Source organism: Megalops cyprinoides, chromosome 15 (assembly GCF_013368585.1).
Source record: "Megalops cyprinoides isolate fMegCyp1 chromosome 15, fMegCyp1.pri, whole genome shotgun sequence".
In the NCBI taxonomy this organism is placed as follows: domain Eukaryota; kingdom Metazoa; phylum Chordata; class Actinopteri; order Elopiformes; family Megalopidae; genus Megalops; species Megalops cyprinoides.
This window is the reverse complement of record NC_050597.1, coordinates 9,700,177-9,717,708: the sequence shown is the minus strand read 5'-3', so window position 1 is coordinate 9,717,708 and position 17,532 is coordinate 9,700,177. Positions and strand designations below refer to the sequence as shown.

Genomic DNA, 17,532 nt, shown 5'->3' with positions numbered 1-17,532 from the left:
TACGCAGTTTACATAAAAAGGATGTATTAAGGCATCATGTATTTGTCAAATAGAAACGTTAATGGTCAACAATTTGAAAATTTACTGAGTTTTTTGTATTTATTAAAATTCCTATTGAGCATGGCTTTTGGGCCACCCTGTAGATTGTGGTTTTGGCTGAAGGTAGCAGGGGAAAGATGGACCACACAGTACTGAGGGTTGTAAATATGTGTTATATTCAACAAATCTCAGTAAATGTCATGGCTTATGCATGCATGCAGGCACGCACGTACACAAACACAAACACACACACACACACACACACACACACACACACACACAAACACACACACACACACACACACACACACACACACACACACACACAGTATTAAACAGTATATTATTGTCCCCTTATTCTGCATAAGATCATTCTAGTCCTGCATATTATGATTTGAAAACTTGAGTGAAGGTCTGATGTTAATTATTTTAAAAACATGTCAGATATATGTGTGATTAATCTTTTCTTTTTGTGCGTCATATTGCTTGGCATAAAAAATGTTTGCACAAACTTTGTTTTTCATCATCACATTTAATCACTCGTGTGTTTGTGTATTCATGCATAATTTTCTGGATTTTGATGTTTGGGATTCGTCATTATTTCTTCATGCAGGAATACAATATGTTCAGCTAAAAATACATTAAAGTAATACAGGTGAGTGATTCTAGGGCTAGGACTGCAGTCCTAGTGAATATCGTGAGTTGTATGATAGCTACATAAATTAGGTCAGGTATGGCCCAGCTGAACTTAACAACAGCTGAAGATCTCAAGAAAGACCTGCTAGAATAAAGCTGAATGAGGTCAGGGAGACAAACCTCTACTGGACTGCAACTAAGAGTTTACCCTCCAGTCCTGTCACCATGGCTACATGACCTTGCTTGCATGTGCAGCTTTCCAACACATTTATGATTTAACAGCGACATCAGTGTAGGCTGTATATTTTGCACATGAAGGTCGTTCAGTGGCAGTGCCAGAAGAGAGGTTTTTCTCCCATCCTCATTCCACTTGTTCTCATGTTTCTCTACTTAGATCACATATTCATTGAAGGTGACACCAGAGGTTAAACACTCCATCTCATCTCGAGTGCAGATTCCCTAAACAATGTCTTTTTCAAAATGTGTGGACGTCTACATTCAGGTAAAGGAAGACAGTAAGCATGCAGTCCTGTGTGCAGATATTGGTTACATTCTGCTGGCTGACACAGCTCTGGGAGAATACGCAGTGCAGGAGTCAGAGGAAAAGTATATTTTCCACAATCTCCATTGAGAAATTTTCTTAGCACATTTTCATAAAAGGGAATATAGAGGTGCCAGAAAAAAAAAAATTGCTGACCAGTTCGTTTGCACTTACCACCGGAACTTTGTAATGGGACGAGGTCACCTGTTGCCATTTGCAAATCCGTGGCAGCACTCAGTGAGTAAAAAAAGATGACAATACTTTGCCAATGCTAAATCATGCTGACACGCCACATTCTCTCCCAGAATGGACAGCTGTGGGGCATCACTTTCATAAAACCTTGAAGCAGCTCTGCAGTTGTAGTGGTCAATGTTTTATGCCTGACTAGAGAATAAAATTAACCCACCAGTTTTACGTAAAAAAACTCATTCATACTGGAAAGGCCCCCAACCCCTGACTTGTCTTGTTGATCCACTACCTACAAATGTTCCCTTGTTGTTTAAATATAATGATAGGTATGAAACAATGTTCTCAGAATACAGACCATCCTCCAGGTGAGGACAAATATTTTTCAGGACTGTAACAGCCAATAATGTAATATAACCAGATAATGTAACTTTGAAATAATGTAATAATAGTTATTATGTAACCAGGTGAGCAATAAATAGTGTAATAACTCTTAAAATAATGTAATTTCAGTGATAATAAAATCACTGTCATTATGTCTTGTTCCACATGCACCCACACACACGCAGTAATACATATGCACGATCACAAGTGCATACACATACACATATCCACACCCCCCAGACACACTCATAATCTTTTGTGAGAATTATTGTGATTTGTTGAAATGTTTCACTGGAGGAAATTCCATAAACTGTCTCCTCAGGTTGAAGAGGAAAACCGACTTTTCAGTTTGGGAAATAACAGCATTTCAAACTATTTAGAAGAATAAACAATAAATATTGTCTGACTACTAAATGCTTTGTGATAATGAAAAATGGAAGAGACAAAAAAAAAAAACTCCACATATATTTCCAGCTGTAAGAAGTAAAAAATTTCAATATCAGAAACAATGCATATTTCAAGTTATAGAAAGGACATCATACAAGGATCTAAAAATGTATACTGCAGTTAACCTACGATGAACAATAGGTTCCCAACTTGATGAGATAGAATGGCAAAGAGAATTGTTGCACTCTATACGGCAAGGGAATGCGTGAGGGACGCCTTGGTGCGTGAAGCGCATGGGCGCGCTTCCTGAAGGGGAGGGCAGTGTGATGGTGCCGTCACTACGGTTGAGTATGCGCTCTGACTGCCATACCAAGGAGCCTGGCTCTTTGGTGTCACAGTCAAAGTTGCATAGTTGATACCCCGTAGACCTGGGTTCAAGGCCGGGTGGGGTGACTGCTCTCGCCCTTCGTTACAGTCACTATAGGCCTAACCTATTTGGTTAAAAATGAAAAAAAAATTGTTATGTATGTGTGCACATGTTCTTGTTGGTATATGTGCTTGTGCATATGCATCCATGTGACACTTAAAATGAATAAAACAATATAAAGCCAGTGATTTTGGTAAGTTATTACATAAATCATTGAAGTTATTATGTTACCTTTATTACATAACTAGTTTTACATTATCCATTCAACAAGTTTATTTCATTTCCAGGAAGTTACTACATTATTGGTTCTTACATAGACAAAATGCAGAAGATGAGATAAATTAAAATGTACAGTACACACACAAGGCCTTGCTAGTACCAGAAACAGCCTGAAAACTTAATTTTCTCCTCAGTAAGATCCTTGCTTCGTGGTTAAGTGACATCAGTAATTTAACCCAGACGAGTAACCAACCACAAGCATCATTGTACTCAGACAGCACTGTGATGACTTAAGGGATGACCATGCAAGCCCCACAGACATCTAGAGGCCTACAGCTGTGGGACAGAAAGCCTAAGTGCTGAACCACTACAGTCAACAGCATTCTATATGACTAAAAGAAACAAATGGATGATTTGGCTCATAGGCCAAGACAGTTTTGGAGATTTAGAAAGAAATCCTCTGGATTCGTATCATTATCCCCAGGATAATTGAGGGGAAGGAGAGCAGGAGGGAAAATGCTGACCCCCTGACAAGTGATACACCGACCCCACTCCTCAGCACAATGGCCCGAGGCTTGGAGGCTGGCGGAGGGAAAAAAAATTGCCGCTATATTTAGGCTGAGCCGGGAGGACCGGGTGTCGCGGTCTTAATAAGAGTGTGCCCGAGACGATGGTAAAATCTTCACAGTTATTAAAGGTTTGGGGGCGGGGTGTGGGGGGGGGGAGCAAACGGTCAGACAAAAACAGTGTCATGCCTATCATTACAGGGTCGAGCATGAGGCGAGACAATGAAAATAAACATGGTGAAATAGCTGTTTTATTTCCACCACCCCCCCTTAACTCCACCCCCCCCCCCCACAACCCCCAATTCATGGCATCTGTATTCATGGCATCTGCTTCTTCCTCCTTGCACTTGATCTCACATCTGTCCTGGATTTCAGGCTGGATGAAGTACTTCTCATTCCTTCCAGTCTCTTCAAATCCCAACCCCCCCCCCCCCCCCCCCACCGGCATCCCCCCCCAGCTCTGAGCTCCGGTAACGGCAGACTGACGGGGCCAGATTCGGAGCAACACTCGGCACATTAATTATTTTCTTAAGTAGAGGTGTGTTTGAAGGCATGTTGGATGGCCCTGTAACGGAGGTCTTGCTTATCCCTGATTAAATTCCACCCTTGTCTCGTATATCTCTCTTCCAAAAATGTTAGGCATACCAGTGGGGCTTCATCAACTTGTCAGAGCAAACGCAACAACAGGCCATGCCTTGTAAGGTGTGCCTTTTCACATTTTCCGATTCAACTATTTTGGATTAAAAGGCAGGGGCTGTTACCAGAGATACCGAGCACCCATTACGCTGCTCCTTTGAAAAACTGCCATCGAGCTGATGGCGTCGCTCCTGCCAGTGATGGATAACCAGTTTCAGCGCTTCACTCCAGCGGACACTGAGGTACTAAGCAAACACTAATGATGCAAATCCATTAACTGTCTATTTCCATATGTTGCTGCTGATCTGTGTAAGATGCCCCTTTGTATGTTTCCCTTGGAAGTTTTTTTATTTGTATTTGCTGGTCATTGTTTCTCTCCCTGTTTCATTTAAACAAGCAACTGTTATTGAGGGTGAAACAAATGTCTAATTACAAGGACAATAAAGTGAAATTTAAAAACAGGGAATGATAGGGTCATAGTAGTCATCCATGGCTACAGCAGCATCTCACACAAAGGAAGGAATGGCGGTGAAAATTATTAGCCATTATATTACATACATTTAACGCATCCCTAACGATTTTAACAAGCCCCGGCTCTCTCTGTTTTGGGGGGGGGGGGGGGGGGGCACACCCTGCTTGCATGTCGGGACAGCTTCGCCTTGGAAGGAGCCGGCACGGTCCTGTGTGGCGCGGAGAGGTGGTTGGCAGCGGTTCGTGCCCGCGCCGCACTGCGGCGCGCCACCTCACCTGGTGTAATGAGAGCCTCGGTGCGGAATGTGGAGTTGGCACGGCGCCCGGGAGGGGGGGAGGGGGGGGGGATCGTTTCAGCTGGCATTGTTCCACTGTAGAGCGGCTCCTTGCCGCAGCCAGGTGATGGGAGGAAATCCATCTAAATGAATCTGTATGTACACTGCTGCGAATTTGATGGCACATAGCTATTGGACTGCCAAGCCAGCAACAGTCTCCATCGCTCTACACTGTTCTCAGATCTGTAGCCCACAACCCCCTACTGCTGTCTTCATTAAACCTACTGTATAGCTATTTCATTCTGACTGAACTGATGCAACCAAACATCAGATGTAGTATCTGTTTAAAACAGGAAATCCTAGTAACAGGGGCCAGGTAGTATTGCAAAGAGGTTTTATGTCCAGCTCTTCTGGTTTGTGCTTCTATAGAGAGCCATGGTTATGTCCTTGTAAAAATGCTTTTAGGAAACACAATATATAAACTGATTCTTCGGGGAGCATAGCTTTAATGGATGCTTTGTTTCTGTCAGTGCAAAGTTGTGTTTTTCTCTTCCAATAAAAAAATGGCTTTTGAAAAGATTTATAACTTCTGAAAAGTCAACACAGCAACGGGGCACAAAGGAACATCACATTTGGAGCGTGCAGTCCAATGACATAATTCCCCTAGACACTCCCTTTGAGTAGGATCTGAGACTTATTTTCTCCTATTTACTCTGGAATATTCGATATACCCAAGTTTAATTTCCACTTTCTGAGCTCATAATGGAATACAATGCATTGACCAGAGCCTTCTACAATCAAGAATTCAAATCATAAAGGCATGCTTTTTCACCCCCAAGTCATTCCACTGTCACAGCTACCAGGTTGTTATCTGTTATTTCCCAATTTGTTGAGTTTTTTGACAGCAGGATTTGTGGAAATTTAATATAACAGTACAGCATTGATTTGCTTTCCTGTAGGTCTGTGAGATGCTAATTTGGACATGTTACATGTTTTGAAAAAGAAAAGCTTATTGAGCTGGTTCTAGTTACTGCCCCCCACCCCCACCCCACCCAGATAAAATGAAACAACCTCTAATAATGCTGTCACTGAGGGCTTAAAACATGAGAAAATAAACATGTCTTAAACAAGCCCCGCTGGCTTTAAATAATAATGTATAAAAGATTTGGTTCATTTTACATAAAAAAGCCCCTTCAAAGTGGCTCGCAGCCATTTCATCCCAAATGAGCCATTCCAATATATTTTTTTAGGCTGCCAGAGGTAATATAGGAGTTGTAGTGATGAGCAGCCAAATAAAATAAGAGGAAAAAGGGGCTGCATGCACAGCAATGTGTTACTGATTAAGATATCATATATAAACCCTGTAAGCCCAAACGTGGGAAACCCACCCCGTAATGCTGGCAGAGTGCTGGGATTCCTTGTAGTGTCAACTTACCACCTCTCTCATTACAACCTACTGTAAAGCTCAGTAGGCCAGTATCTCAAGGATCTAAGACAGAGCTGAGAGGGAGGGACAGGAGCGAAATTACATTATCCCAGTATAGATCAAGATGAAATCTAACATATTACAATCCCACCTCCCCCCTCTCCCCCAGTGATACTCTAGCCACTGATTCCATTAGATTAGGGCTTTACTGTGATGTCATAACCACACAAAGCTTTAATGGAGTGTTCTGTCACAACCGTACCTGTGTTAGCATGTAATTGCATTCTGCTCAGGGCATACATGAGGGTTTTTATGCGAATGCCAGCACTCATTTCATCTGATTGAAGGTTTCAACATGCACATGCATGGCAGCAGCACAACAGAAGAAACGTGAGGAGACTTCTCCAATAAAGACTCTTCGAATGGAAATGGAGGGTGTTTATTCAGTACAAAGAAAACTGAGCTAGTTTCAGAGTTTGAAAGATCGTATACTGTAAATGCTGAAGTTTACCAATGTTTCACTGAGACAACACTGAGAATTACAGAGCCATAATTATGTAAGTCAGTATAAAGAAGTTAATAAAAGGTTACTAGGGCTTTGCATTGTTCAGTTTGTTTCACTAACCAGGACTGAGACTGCCCTGAGACCCTGCTGAAAATCAGTGTAGTTCCATTATAACAGCTGTGTTATGTTCATCTCCCTCACCTGTCTCCCAGCTCCACACACTCGCTCAACTCAGATCACTGCTTTGAGAATGGAAGGCTCTGGAACATTACCATGACCGGATACTGAATCAGCATGGCGTTTGAAGCCACATGATTTTTTCTTTTTTCTGTCTGCCATGAGCATGTTCTATATGGATGTTCTATATGTAAGTGCATCACTCCATTACTGCTCCATGCAACTCATGGCTGCAAACAGTAGGTTGTTTACAAATAGGAATGCCGTCGCTATAATGCCGCTGCATTAAAGCCCCACCTGAAAGATTCCAGTGTGAAATACACAGCAGTAAACTACATGCAGGCCGGGAACCCTCTCAATTTTCCACCGATCTTAACCTAAGAATAACTTTTCCATGACAATTCCAGTGCATTCCACTTCAGAGTTCTCATTGCACCACACCACTTGTTTTGGTAGTGATGGGGAGCGAAAAGTGCCAGACGTTTATACATTTGATGAAGGTAATGGCATACAATGCATTTGCTGGAGCATTCGACATCTGAGAACTACAGAAATAGTAAGTATTTGTTTTGTTTCATCCCTAAATGGCCATAATCACCTATGAACGGAATCAGCATTTAACCAGCGGTGCCCACCTTTCAGATCCACATCCATGAACACAGAGGTCTGGACGGGCTGTCTGTACTTTTGATGAGTAATAGAGAAATAAGCCTCTTGCTAAAGGATAATGCGATAATGCCTGGCTAAAGTATGCTGCCGTTGCTTTGGCTAAGTGGATAAGATCTTCACTGTCGGGGCGTGATCCATGTGGATCAGATGCAGAATTCCAGCAATGCCCTGCCCCTTGCCAAGATTCAAGGCAGTGTTTTTCATTTTCGCTTAGTGATACCCTCCCCTGTTTTTGGCCATTTCTCCTGCGTTGTGGCAGCATGTCGGTCAATGGATACCGAACGGGTTCAGCAGGCCGATAAGATGAGATCTGGAAATTTCCAGCTTATCTGATCTTGATCCCAGACCTTTCTGTTTTTGTAGCTTCACTCTTAAGATTTCTCTTGTCACGTGATTTTGATTAAAGGGCTGATAAAGTAACTAACAGATTCCTCTGAAGCTGTAAAATAACACCCGGTTTTGCCAAGTCCGTCATGCTGAATTTTCATCTTGTATTGTGCTTTGAATGTTGTCTTGCTGGGGCTATTGTTACAAACACCATGAGCCGGCATTCAGCCCAAGGACAGAACTGGCTCATATTGCCCCCAGAATAAGTGACAAAAACTACAGCCTTTATTACAGTAAAACCTTGAGTAAAAAGGCTTTGAACTATAGGTAAGGGGTCAGTTTTATATGTACATCCTGAGACAAATACTGTTTTTTTTCATTCATTTAGCCATTTTTATCATCATTATAAGTTATAGTCATCATCAGAGGTTGCTTGCCATAATTTTAAGCCTTTGGGGGTAAATTTCATCATTTTGGGAGTGCACGGTAGTAGGCAGGAACTATGCTTGTAATCCAAAGATTACAGTTCCAGTAAATATTCAGCTGTAATGATAACATGTGAAAATGTATCCTGAAAATGATCCTGAACAAGAATGTCTGCAAAGCAAATAAATAAGGGAATGTTAGCTCATGAAATGACATTCTCAAATGTAGCGTGGTACAGTTTTTACTAGAGGGAGACGAAAGATAGTGCTTCAGATATGAGTACCTCAAATGAAAGTCAAGTCTGCCACCTACTGGAAAATCTTGTCTATGCAACCCAACAGGTCTGTCAATCTGAATTGACTATCCTGAGCATCCATGATTTTGATTTTACCACAAAAATAGATGTTTCATATCATTGGAAGTGATGTCTCATCTGTAGTCATGCATTCAGATTGTCCAGATGTTAGTGTCCACAGCCCTACTGTTGAAACAGTACTGATGTGCCAGTTGAAACAGTCAGATAAGGGCATAAGGGTGCAGAAAATTGAGAAGAGTAAAATGTTTGAGATTGTACTGTAGTCATCATTTCATCACTGCATAAATACATGTAGGATATATATTACATTACAAGCATTTAGCAGATGCTCTTATCCAGAGTGACTTCCAGCACAATAGAACATAAGTGTATCTATTCAAGTTAATACATATACAGTACATACACGTATACATGCTTAGACTTCAGTGTGATAAGAAAACTGCCGATACAACTGTGTAATGCTCGAGATGACAATGAAAAGAGGGGATCAGACAACACCCAAAGAAAACATAAAGCAACACAGTGTGACTTTTTTAGCCCGGAGGGGAAGGTGATGTTTCCATTAGCGAAAGTGGATAGACATGCTGAGCTCTCAGGCTGAGCTCGTTTATAGGCCATCTTCAGGAGACATAGACGATAATTTAAAGACGTACTGCACCTCTCACCCCATTCATCACCAGCCCTGGAGATCACTGTTTTGCTAAAGGAAACAAATGCATGCTACTGAGCAAGTGAATGAATAAATGACTCAATAAGTGAATTACCAAACCAATGAATGAATGAGTTCATTCATTTTTGTGCATGTGCCCATGCACGAACTCATCTCTCTGTCTCTAGCTATAGCAATTTTTAGCTATAGCAATTTATGTTTAAACATGTATTTTCATACAAGTAATAGTACATACTGTCAATTACACCCAATTGAGTAATTTATGATTTCAGTTAAATCAACCAACTACGATATCAACCAACATCACAATCAGCTCAAACATACAATACTTCCCAGTCTTGCCATCAGAAGCCCTGAAATACACTATCTCTCTGGAGAATGCCACTTTTACCCCCTCTTAGACATCCAATGGCCTTGGAGCTGTGATCAACAATGCATTCACATTCTCCTAGACCATCAAAAGGGTGCCTGGCATGTGGAGCTTCCTAAGTGAACATCACCTACATTCCCATTGCATTCTTCACTAACAGACTGGTCCCGACCCTGGACTGAGGCATATACTTCCTTGCAGGCCTTCATGCCAACATTATCTCACCACTTCACCTCATCCAGAACATCACAGTCTGACTGTTCCTCTCTGTCCACAGCTACTCTCTGGCCATCCCTCATCTCTTTGGTCTCTACAAATTACTACTGGTTATATTGCCTGTATCTTCCTCTAAACCGTGCATGTAGCAAAATTCCAGGCAGGTGTATGTCCTGTGCTCCTCCACTGCTAGCTGTGTCTGCCTTGTCCCTTTGAGGCTCCATCACCAGGACATACTCATTCTTAGCTGTGGCCCCCCAGTGGTGAATTAGAGTAATATTCGGATCAAATGGCGTTGCGTTGCCTTTCAGATACCTGTGTGCTGCTACGTACTGTACTGCATCTTCTTACTTGACAGAAGAACGAACAGTTGTTTCATTTGCATTTTTATTAGCGAGTGAATCAAAATGTTCACTTTATGTATTGGAGCACTGGCATTAATGACTGATACTCTAGCTGTATTTGCATTGTATTCAAATTTAAAAACACTCACATGCCTCCATAAATACCACTACGTTCACAGTTTAGAGTGCGTAGCAACGTGATTACAGTGTCTGCCTTAAAAATACTATTACTACTACTATTATGTACAATTTTAAGGACACACATATAATTCCTGTCAGTTACAACCAAAATTCAGATAGCTTTAGTGTGCATTAGTATATTAAGTAGACTTACGCCGACAAACGAGTAAATAAACAAATGAGTTAATTTCTTTCCGTATTTTGTGTACGTTAAAAGGGTGTAATAGCAAATCTGTCTCACAAGATGGAGCCATTGTTTCGCTTAAACAGTTTCACGTGAGGGCTATCATATAGACGTTTGAATAGTAGCCTACATGATTTTCTTTACTAATTAAAAATGTAAATATCTACCACCCACGACAGCAAAAACATATTAGATCTCGTATCAGATTCTTGGTGCAGGATTAAACATTGAAATATCAGATAGCCAACGGGAGCCGAGCAGGCATCGTTTACAGTTAAGGTAGTTAGCGAGAGTTAAAATAGATCTATCCATTTTCACAACAATTAGGCCTATGTGACGTGACAATTATGTGCCAATCAAAGGCGAAAACTTTATTCTGTGTGTCCAAGCACATTGTCATGACTCCGCGGGAACATTATGTCACTGGTTTGAAGGGGGTAGGCAACTCCTGTGGCTTACACTTGAACAATCTTCCGAAATCCACATTACAGTGGGAAATTTTAAGAGCCTTGACGAATTGCTGGGGTGTGAAAACTGATTTCATTTACCCCGAACTAGACCGTTCGCGGTCTGCACAACAGCATTATTATGAACTTGGGGTAGCTGCCAACAACCAGATCTATTAAATAAGACAGTAGCTAAATTAGTGGAACTTAAATGAAACATGGGGCGGTGGTGTCCTTGTGTTCCCTTAAGTGAATCTGGTAGCGTCTTTTATCGTCCTGAGGAGGGCAGGAGGTAGCTCCTTGCCGGTGGATGTGAAACTCCCCCCGTGGCTCCTGCTCGTTTTATGTGTCTATGGGAGTGCATCAACGCGCTGGAGACTCCCGATTCATGCAAATTCCCATTCCCTCTCTTCTCCGCTGAGCTCGCCTGTTCTGTTGCTACCGGGGGGGAAACATCCTTACGCCGCTTTGACCCCTTCACCTGGCTCCGAGGGGGCCCGAAGCTCAGTATGCAGTAGTGGAACAAATCGGCGTTCGGACGGTCGGCGTGAAAATGCCGTCGGAGGTGTAGAGGGCTGAATATTCGCCTACTATCTCGCTGCCCCCACTCTGCGCTGCCAAGCTTGTTGCTTTGCTAAGAGGCCTAAAAACACAAAATGTCGACCAGAACGCCATTGCCCACAGTGAATGAGCGCGACACCGAGAATGTAAGTATTGGGATTCCGTATTTTTTTCATCAGAGGGAATATATTTTGTAGATTTTTCCCCCTGTAAATGTGTCATGGCGAGCGATGTAAGGACTGATGTCGACTTTGCATAATAACGCTGCGAACGGGCATACTTTCAGAATTAGCTTGCAAGCTAACAGACTGAAAAGGGGGATTCGCGGGTACGAGTATAAAAGCTATAGAAACAGTCTGCCAGTTAGTTACTTTTGCTGTCATTGACGAGCTAATCACAAGAGGACATTTGGAAATACGCATGCCGTGATAACTTGGATGCCAACTAGCAAGATAGCTTTGCTAACTTAGCCAAGTGTTACAGTGAGATGTGAATTGCACAGTAGCCGATTGTGTAGGCTATTCAAGTTCCCTTGCAACGTTTCTTTTTATGCATTGCTATCACTTGACAACGCTATTTTCTATGGCCAGATTTTGAGTAAGGAAATTGTTGCACCGCCAGATATATTTTACACCCGGGATAGACTGCTTTTGAATGAATCATCGTCATTGTGTATCCGCTGGTGTCCTACTTTTTGCAAGGCAAAACGCTGTTTTCTCATTAAGTCGGAAATTATGGCTCTCTTGACAATACGTTTGAAATGCAGTTATTAGCGTAGATCTTTTTGTGAATGTGATTTCTGCTTTTGTAAACCTCGAATTCATTTGCCGTTTTAAATTCCATCAGTCAGACCCAAAGCAGTGACTTTTGTTGGACCTTGCGCACAGGGCAGTTTGTGAAAGAATCTGGCCTGCCTATCGTCAGTATTGTCCTTGATTTTTCCAGTTGAAATATCCGAAATTAAGCATTTCGGTCTGCAGTTTGAACATGAGTTATCAGGCTGTATGGTTTGCTATAGAATTGAGAGCATTTACCTTTAAGCTACGCAATTAATTACATTTGTTCGTATTTTTATACCGAGTGCAGTTCAACTTGATCCCCACAACAGTTATTTAGCGGATTCTCAGGTGTAACGGCTTTCAGAGCACTGTTCATTCATCCATTGATTTCATCTAGATTCTTTTTTTTCCTCTGCGTCGTAATATGGAATTCTTGAGTTGAATTTGAATTGAGCAAGCTATGACGTGTAGCACTTCCATGCGTATACGCTGTGTACTGAAGATGTGACATGGTGGCACGGATTGCTGATGAAAATGTCCATTTTTAGATGACAGAGCATGGTGGTCCGAGCCTCACAGAAGACTCCTTAACGTGGTGATGCTCCTGTATTCTGACTATACAAAAGGACACGCTGGTTGTGTCATTGGGATCCTGATGTTATAGTGTACATTAAAGCGCGTAGACATTTCTGTGATGTTTTGTGAAATATTACTCGTCTTTATTTAACTATGCAAAATTGTAGCCGTTTAATTTTTTCTTTTTGTGTTCACTGTTATAGTAATAGTATTTATGTAGTATTCTGCTGGTATCTTGGAGTTTATGAAAACACTTTTGAGCGGGTTATGAAATCTTCCACGTCTTCCCACATTGGCTGATTTTGTAGGTCCTTCTGGAAGTCCTGACTGCGTTTATGATAATCAGGTTGTCGAAGGAACTGTGCTAAGTAGCAGTTGATCAATTGAATGGTGCAGGTCTGTCTGGACTGTTATCTGTATGTCTGCTGGAGCATACCCCTTTCCCTAGCTGTTGCTCACTGTGAATTCATTGCATTCATTGCTGTGATGTAACTCCATGCTCAACTGTCATCGCGGCACCCAGCTTCATACCTGAACAGCTTCCAGAGTACAGTATTTCACTCTGTCCAGCTCTGAGCTCTGTATTAATAGTAACGTCTAGGAAAAGAGCCATCATCAGTATTGTGATTTACATCTGTTTTATGTAAGCCTGTGTGCGAAGGGGCTATACGATAGTGTGATTTTTGAGGTAAAGGCTAGCTACCTCTGACAGCTTGGTAACATTTCACCATAGTCTTTCATCTTCTCGGTGTGGCAGCCTGTTGCTGGCATCAAGGGCTCAGTATCTCTGACAGTGAACTGAAATTTTCTCAGCGCATGTGAAGTTTTTGACTGCTGAAGCCCTGATCAAGCGGAAAGGAGAGATAAAGGCAAAGATCTCTCTCACTTTTCTCTGACCATATTGCAGGTGCCAGAGTGTGTCATAATTCACTGTATTCTCAGTTTATGAACAGACTTTTTTTCTATTTCTGTTACTTAAATACGAAATGCTGCTGAAGCAGCCACCTACAACAGCCAGTTTATTATGAATTAGTCATGTTGGTGTTTTCCATTGACCAACTGCGAATTATTGAAAATTGTTGAAAATCATTTTTAGTAAACCTAAAAAAATTTTCATCACGAACATCACAGAACAGTGAAACGTTAATGATGTATCAGAAATTATTCTCTTTCCTGTCCTTTTCAAGCTCTCAATGTCCAGCATTGCCTGACCATATCAGTTGGTGGGGTCATGTCAGGCAGTAGACCTCCAGTCAGGCAGTAGACCTCCAGTTATATGCAGTCGTAGTGGGAGTGCTGTACAAACAAAGCACAGTTCAGCGCTGACCCATCAGCTGCCACTGATGTCCATATCCCAGCACTTGAAGCTCCCCTCCAATGAACTTGAGGGTAATATAAACTGAGGACGTGCAAGTCAACCAAGTTTGACATATCTAGGTCTTTCCTATCGCACTGGAAAGAGGGAAAGCTCCACCCCAGTTATCAGTTCACTTCCTTATTCCTCGCCAGTATTTGAATGTTGCAGACTGAGTTGCAATTTTGTGTCGGTGCATTTAAGTCAAAGAAATCCTCCTGCGACCATTTGTGTCCAAAGTCCACATCTACGGAACTGATTGTTGTAAGTGTAAAAGCCACCTTCACACATTTCCCAAGCCAAAGTTCAACTGGGACAGCTTTTTTATGGCAGCCTCTATTGTTGCACTGTCCCTGTACCACAGTTGCATGATGGACAAGGTTGTAGGGGGAGATTCATAGGTTCATCTCCAGGGAAACTCTTGGATTTTTATCCTATTAGGGTCTAGACAAGACAAATCTTACCAAGCTGGGCGAATTTGGACATGGGAAAGATTTTAATGGTGTTAGTGGTGGAGGTGTGGAAGACATCTTTGACTGTTGGGGAATGCAAATGTGTATACATTTTTTAATCCCACTGAAATTTTCCTGTTGTTGTGGAAGCCATGACAGTCCAAGAATTTATGAGTGTAATTATGGGACGTTCATGCTGGTAAAGACTGGAATAGTGTGTGTGAGCTGTTTTGCACAAAAATTTCTGGTTATCTTTTGGAGCAACTTTATGGCATGGGTGTAATTTTACTCAGGGGTTTATGTTTGCAGTACGTTTGTGACTAATTTGTGCATGCGTTTTGTCTTTTCTGACACCAGCACAGCCCCAAATGCGCTAGTGTTGGTCCTCTCACCTCACATTATTGTGACGTGAGGACTCGCATCCAGTATGCCATGCCATTTATTAATGAATGTCCAGCATAGTGTGGGTGCAACAGCATGTTGCTTAGCTCTCTGTGTATCACAGTTAATGCTACCATTTGTTCAGAAGCTGGTTCAGTGGGAATGGAGTTTAAGTGGAGGTTAATATTCCTCTCTTATCGCATTCTTTGTTTCAAAAAACACTTTTTCTAACTTAATCCTGACAATACGGCGGGCATGTCCGTGGGTGTAGTGTGTGTCAGTACATAATTGTTATGCATTAGAGGGCTCCATAGTGCCTCATAGCCAGTGGGCTCATTTACAGCCAGTGATATATAAACCAGCAAGATAACATTAAAATGGAATTTGTGCTGCTGTTGTTCTTGTTGTGTGGCAGGATCAACAAGAGTTGTGCAGCAACTCATACCTCATTACCACCTCACATAATGTACTGGTAATGACTTGATTTATTGCAGAATGATTTTGCGGAAAATTTAATGTGGAGCCCTGTCCTATTCCAGTAGCACGATATGCATAAAGGTCCCTAGGGAGTGTCCCGCAACTCTTACCCTTCTGACTCTGCCAGAGTCTTTCTCACACAGTAGAGTTTCTCTTGGTGGAATGTATTTTCTGCCTGTTCTGGCTCTTTCTGGTGTTTTAAAAATGAAACCCCTGACAACAGTGAACGCTGTCAATGGAGACAGCTTAAACTGTGTCTGAGGAGGGCATGGGAAAGATTCATCTTGTGTTGTGCTTTAAGGCTTAAGCATGAGTTCATAGTGATCCAATAGGAATGACTGTATAGTGCCTTGGTGATCATAATATATTTATTGAATAGTTTCAGGTCTCTCCTCGTTGTAGGCAATCTGTAAAACTGTAAAAGGTATCACTATTGAAATTTGCTGCTCTTCTACAATAGCCTTTAGCATATGATACCAAAATTAAAATTCAAGATGTTGCTTTTAAATATGCATATCATTAGTTTTTAAATTGGCTAAATTAATGCATGTAATCACCGCACACCAGTGATTACATAGATTATGACAATATGACACCAAGGTCATGACTGAATGTTGCTTAGATTAAAATTGACAGTATTGGAAAGGATGTCTAGCTAGGTGTAAAAATGAAAGAAAAAAGCTATTTCAATTTGCCATATCTCAAAACTTATTTAAGGCATGAATTAGACATATTTCCAATGTTTGAATCTCCATGTGACAAATGCATAAGCCAAGTTTCAAGAAAATCTGGGGGGGGGGGCAAGCCTGTTAGCCCCTTTTTACATGAGATGACCCTAAGAATGGCATCTTTCCCAGTTTGTGGATTGTGGTGTCCTTTTTGTGTAACTTTTCATGGCATTTTGTGTGAATGGCTCTAGCTAAGAGGGTCTGATTGATGTCAGAAACGTGAATGTAATGTTAAATGTTCATATAGCATGCCACTCTGGATGGTGTCTGCTAAGTGACAAAATGTAAACGTGTGATTACGTTGTGTACGTGTGATTATGCTGAATGTTGATGATGTCACAGATTCATTAACGGTAACATCACAAGATAATGATATCACAGTGGGCATTAGGATGATGTCACAGTATAATTTTGATGACATCAGAGTTTAATGTTGGTTCACAATAGACATTTTACAGTATTGTACTTTTTACGGTACATGCAATTAGGAAGATTAAGAAGAAAAGGGCAGAAGAAGAACAACAATAATGACAAATGAGAGGCTTTCAAAACTATAAAAAGCAAAGAATTTCATTTTGTACAAAGTTGTGTCCTCAGGCAGTACTTTCATTCTTGGACTTATGAAAGAATGTGGGATAGTGTGTAGACGCTGTACATAGAAGCTCTGAAACTGCCTCTGGTATGTGTCGGGGAACTGGTTTGAACCAATAAGAACTTTGTCAGTGACTTGTAATGTACTCTTTGGATAACATAAAACTACTGCTTTACCGTTACAAGCCAAAAGCTGCAACAGTTACCTTGTTTAAAAGAAGAGTCTTAACTTGAACATCTGCTCCTTCACATGTTTTTTCTTCTTCCCAGTGCTTTGAACAGAGCTACCATAGACAAGGTTGTGAACATTTCAAGAGTGAATCATTGGGCTGGGAATACAGTTTTACACTAACATACAGTACATGGGGACATAATCATTATTACAGTCTTTTAATTTTGTGGCAAATCCGTTAGTCTCTTGGGGTCCATGATACAAGGCATTAGTTTAATGGCTAATGAATTCTGTCATGGAGGCCCCCTTGCCAGTCTCTTTCTTCCTTTCTCCTGGGCCTCTTAGTTTGAAGTGAGAACACCCCTCCTGATTGTTAGTACAGACCCTCTGTGGTTGGTGAACTCTGCCACACACACAGGTCCATCTCGCATCTCTCCA

The 17,532-nt window shown here is 41.5% G+C and overlaps 1 protein-coding gene across 1 annotated transcript in view; it reads left to right on the top strand.

Annotated features, from left to right (window-relative positions):
• Positions 1-11,347: 11,347 nt before the first annotated feature.
• The window catches only part of LOC118789870 (serine/threonine-protein kinase MARK1-like), a 79,768-nt gene continuing 73,583 nt past the window's right edge, over positions 11,348-17,532 (top strand). The window contains exon 1 of the mRNA XM_036546563.1: positions 11,348-11,730. Within this exon, the coding sequence (XP_036402456.1) occupies positions 11,680-11,730 (51 nt within the window). The 5' untranslated portion in view covers positions 11,348-11,679. The remainder of the gene's footprint in view (positions 11,731-17,532) is intronic.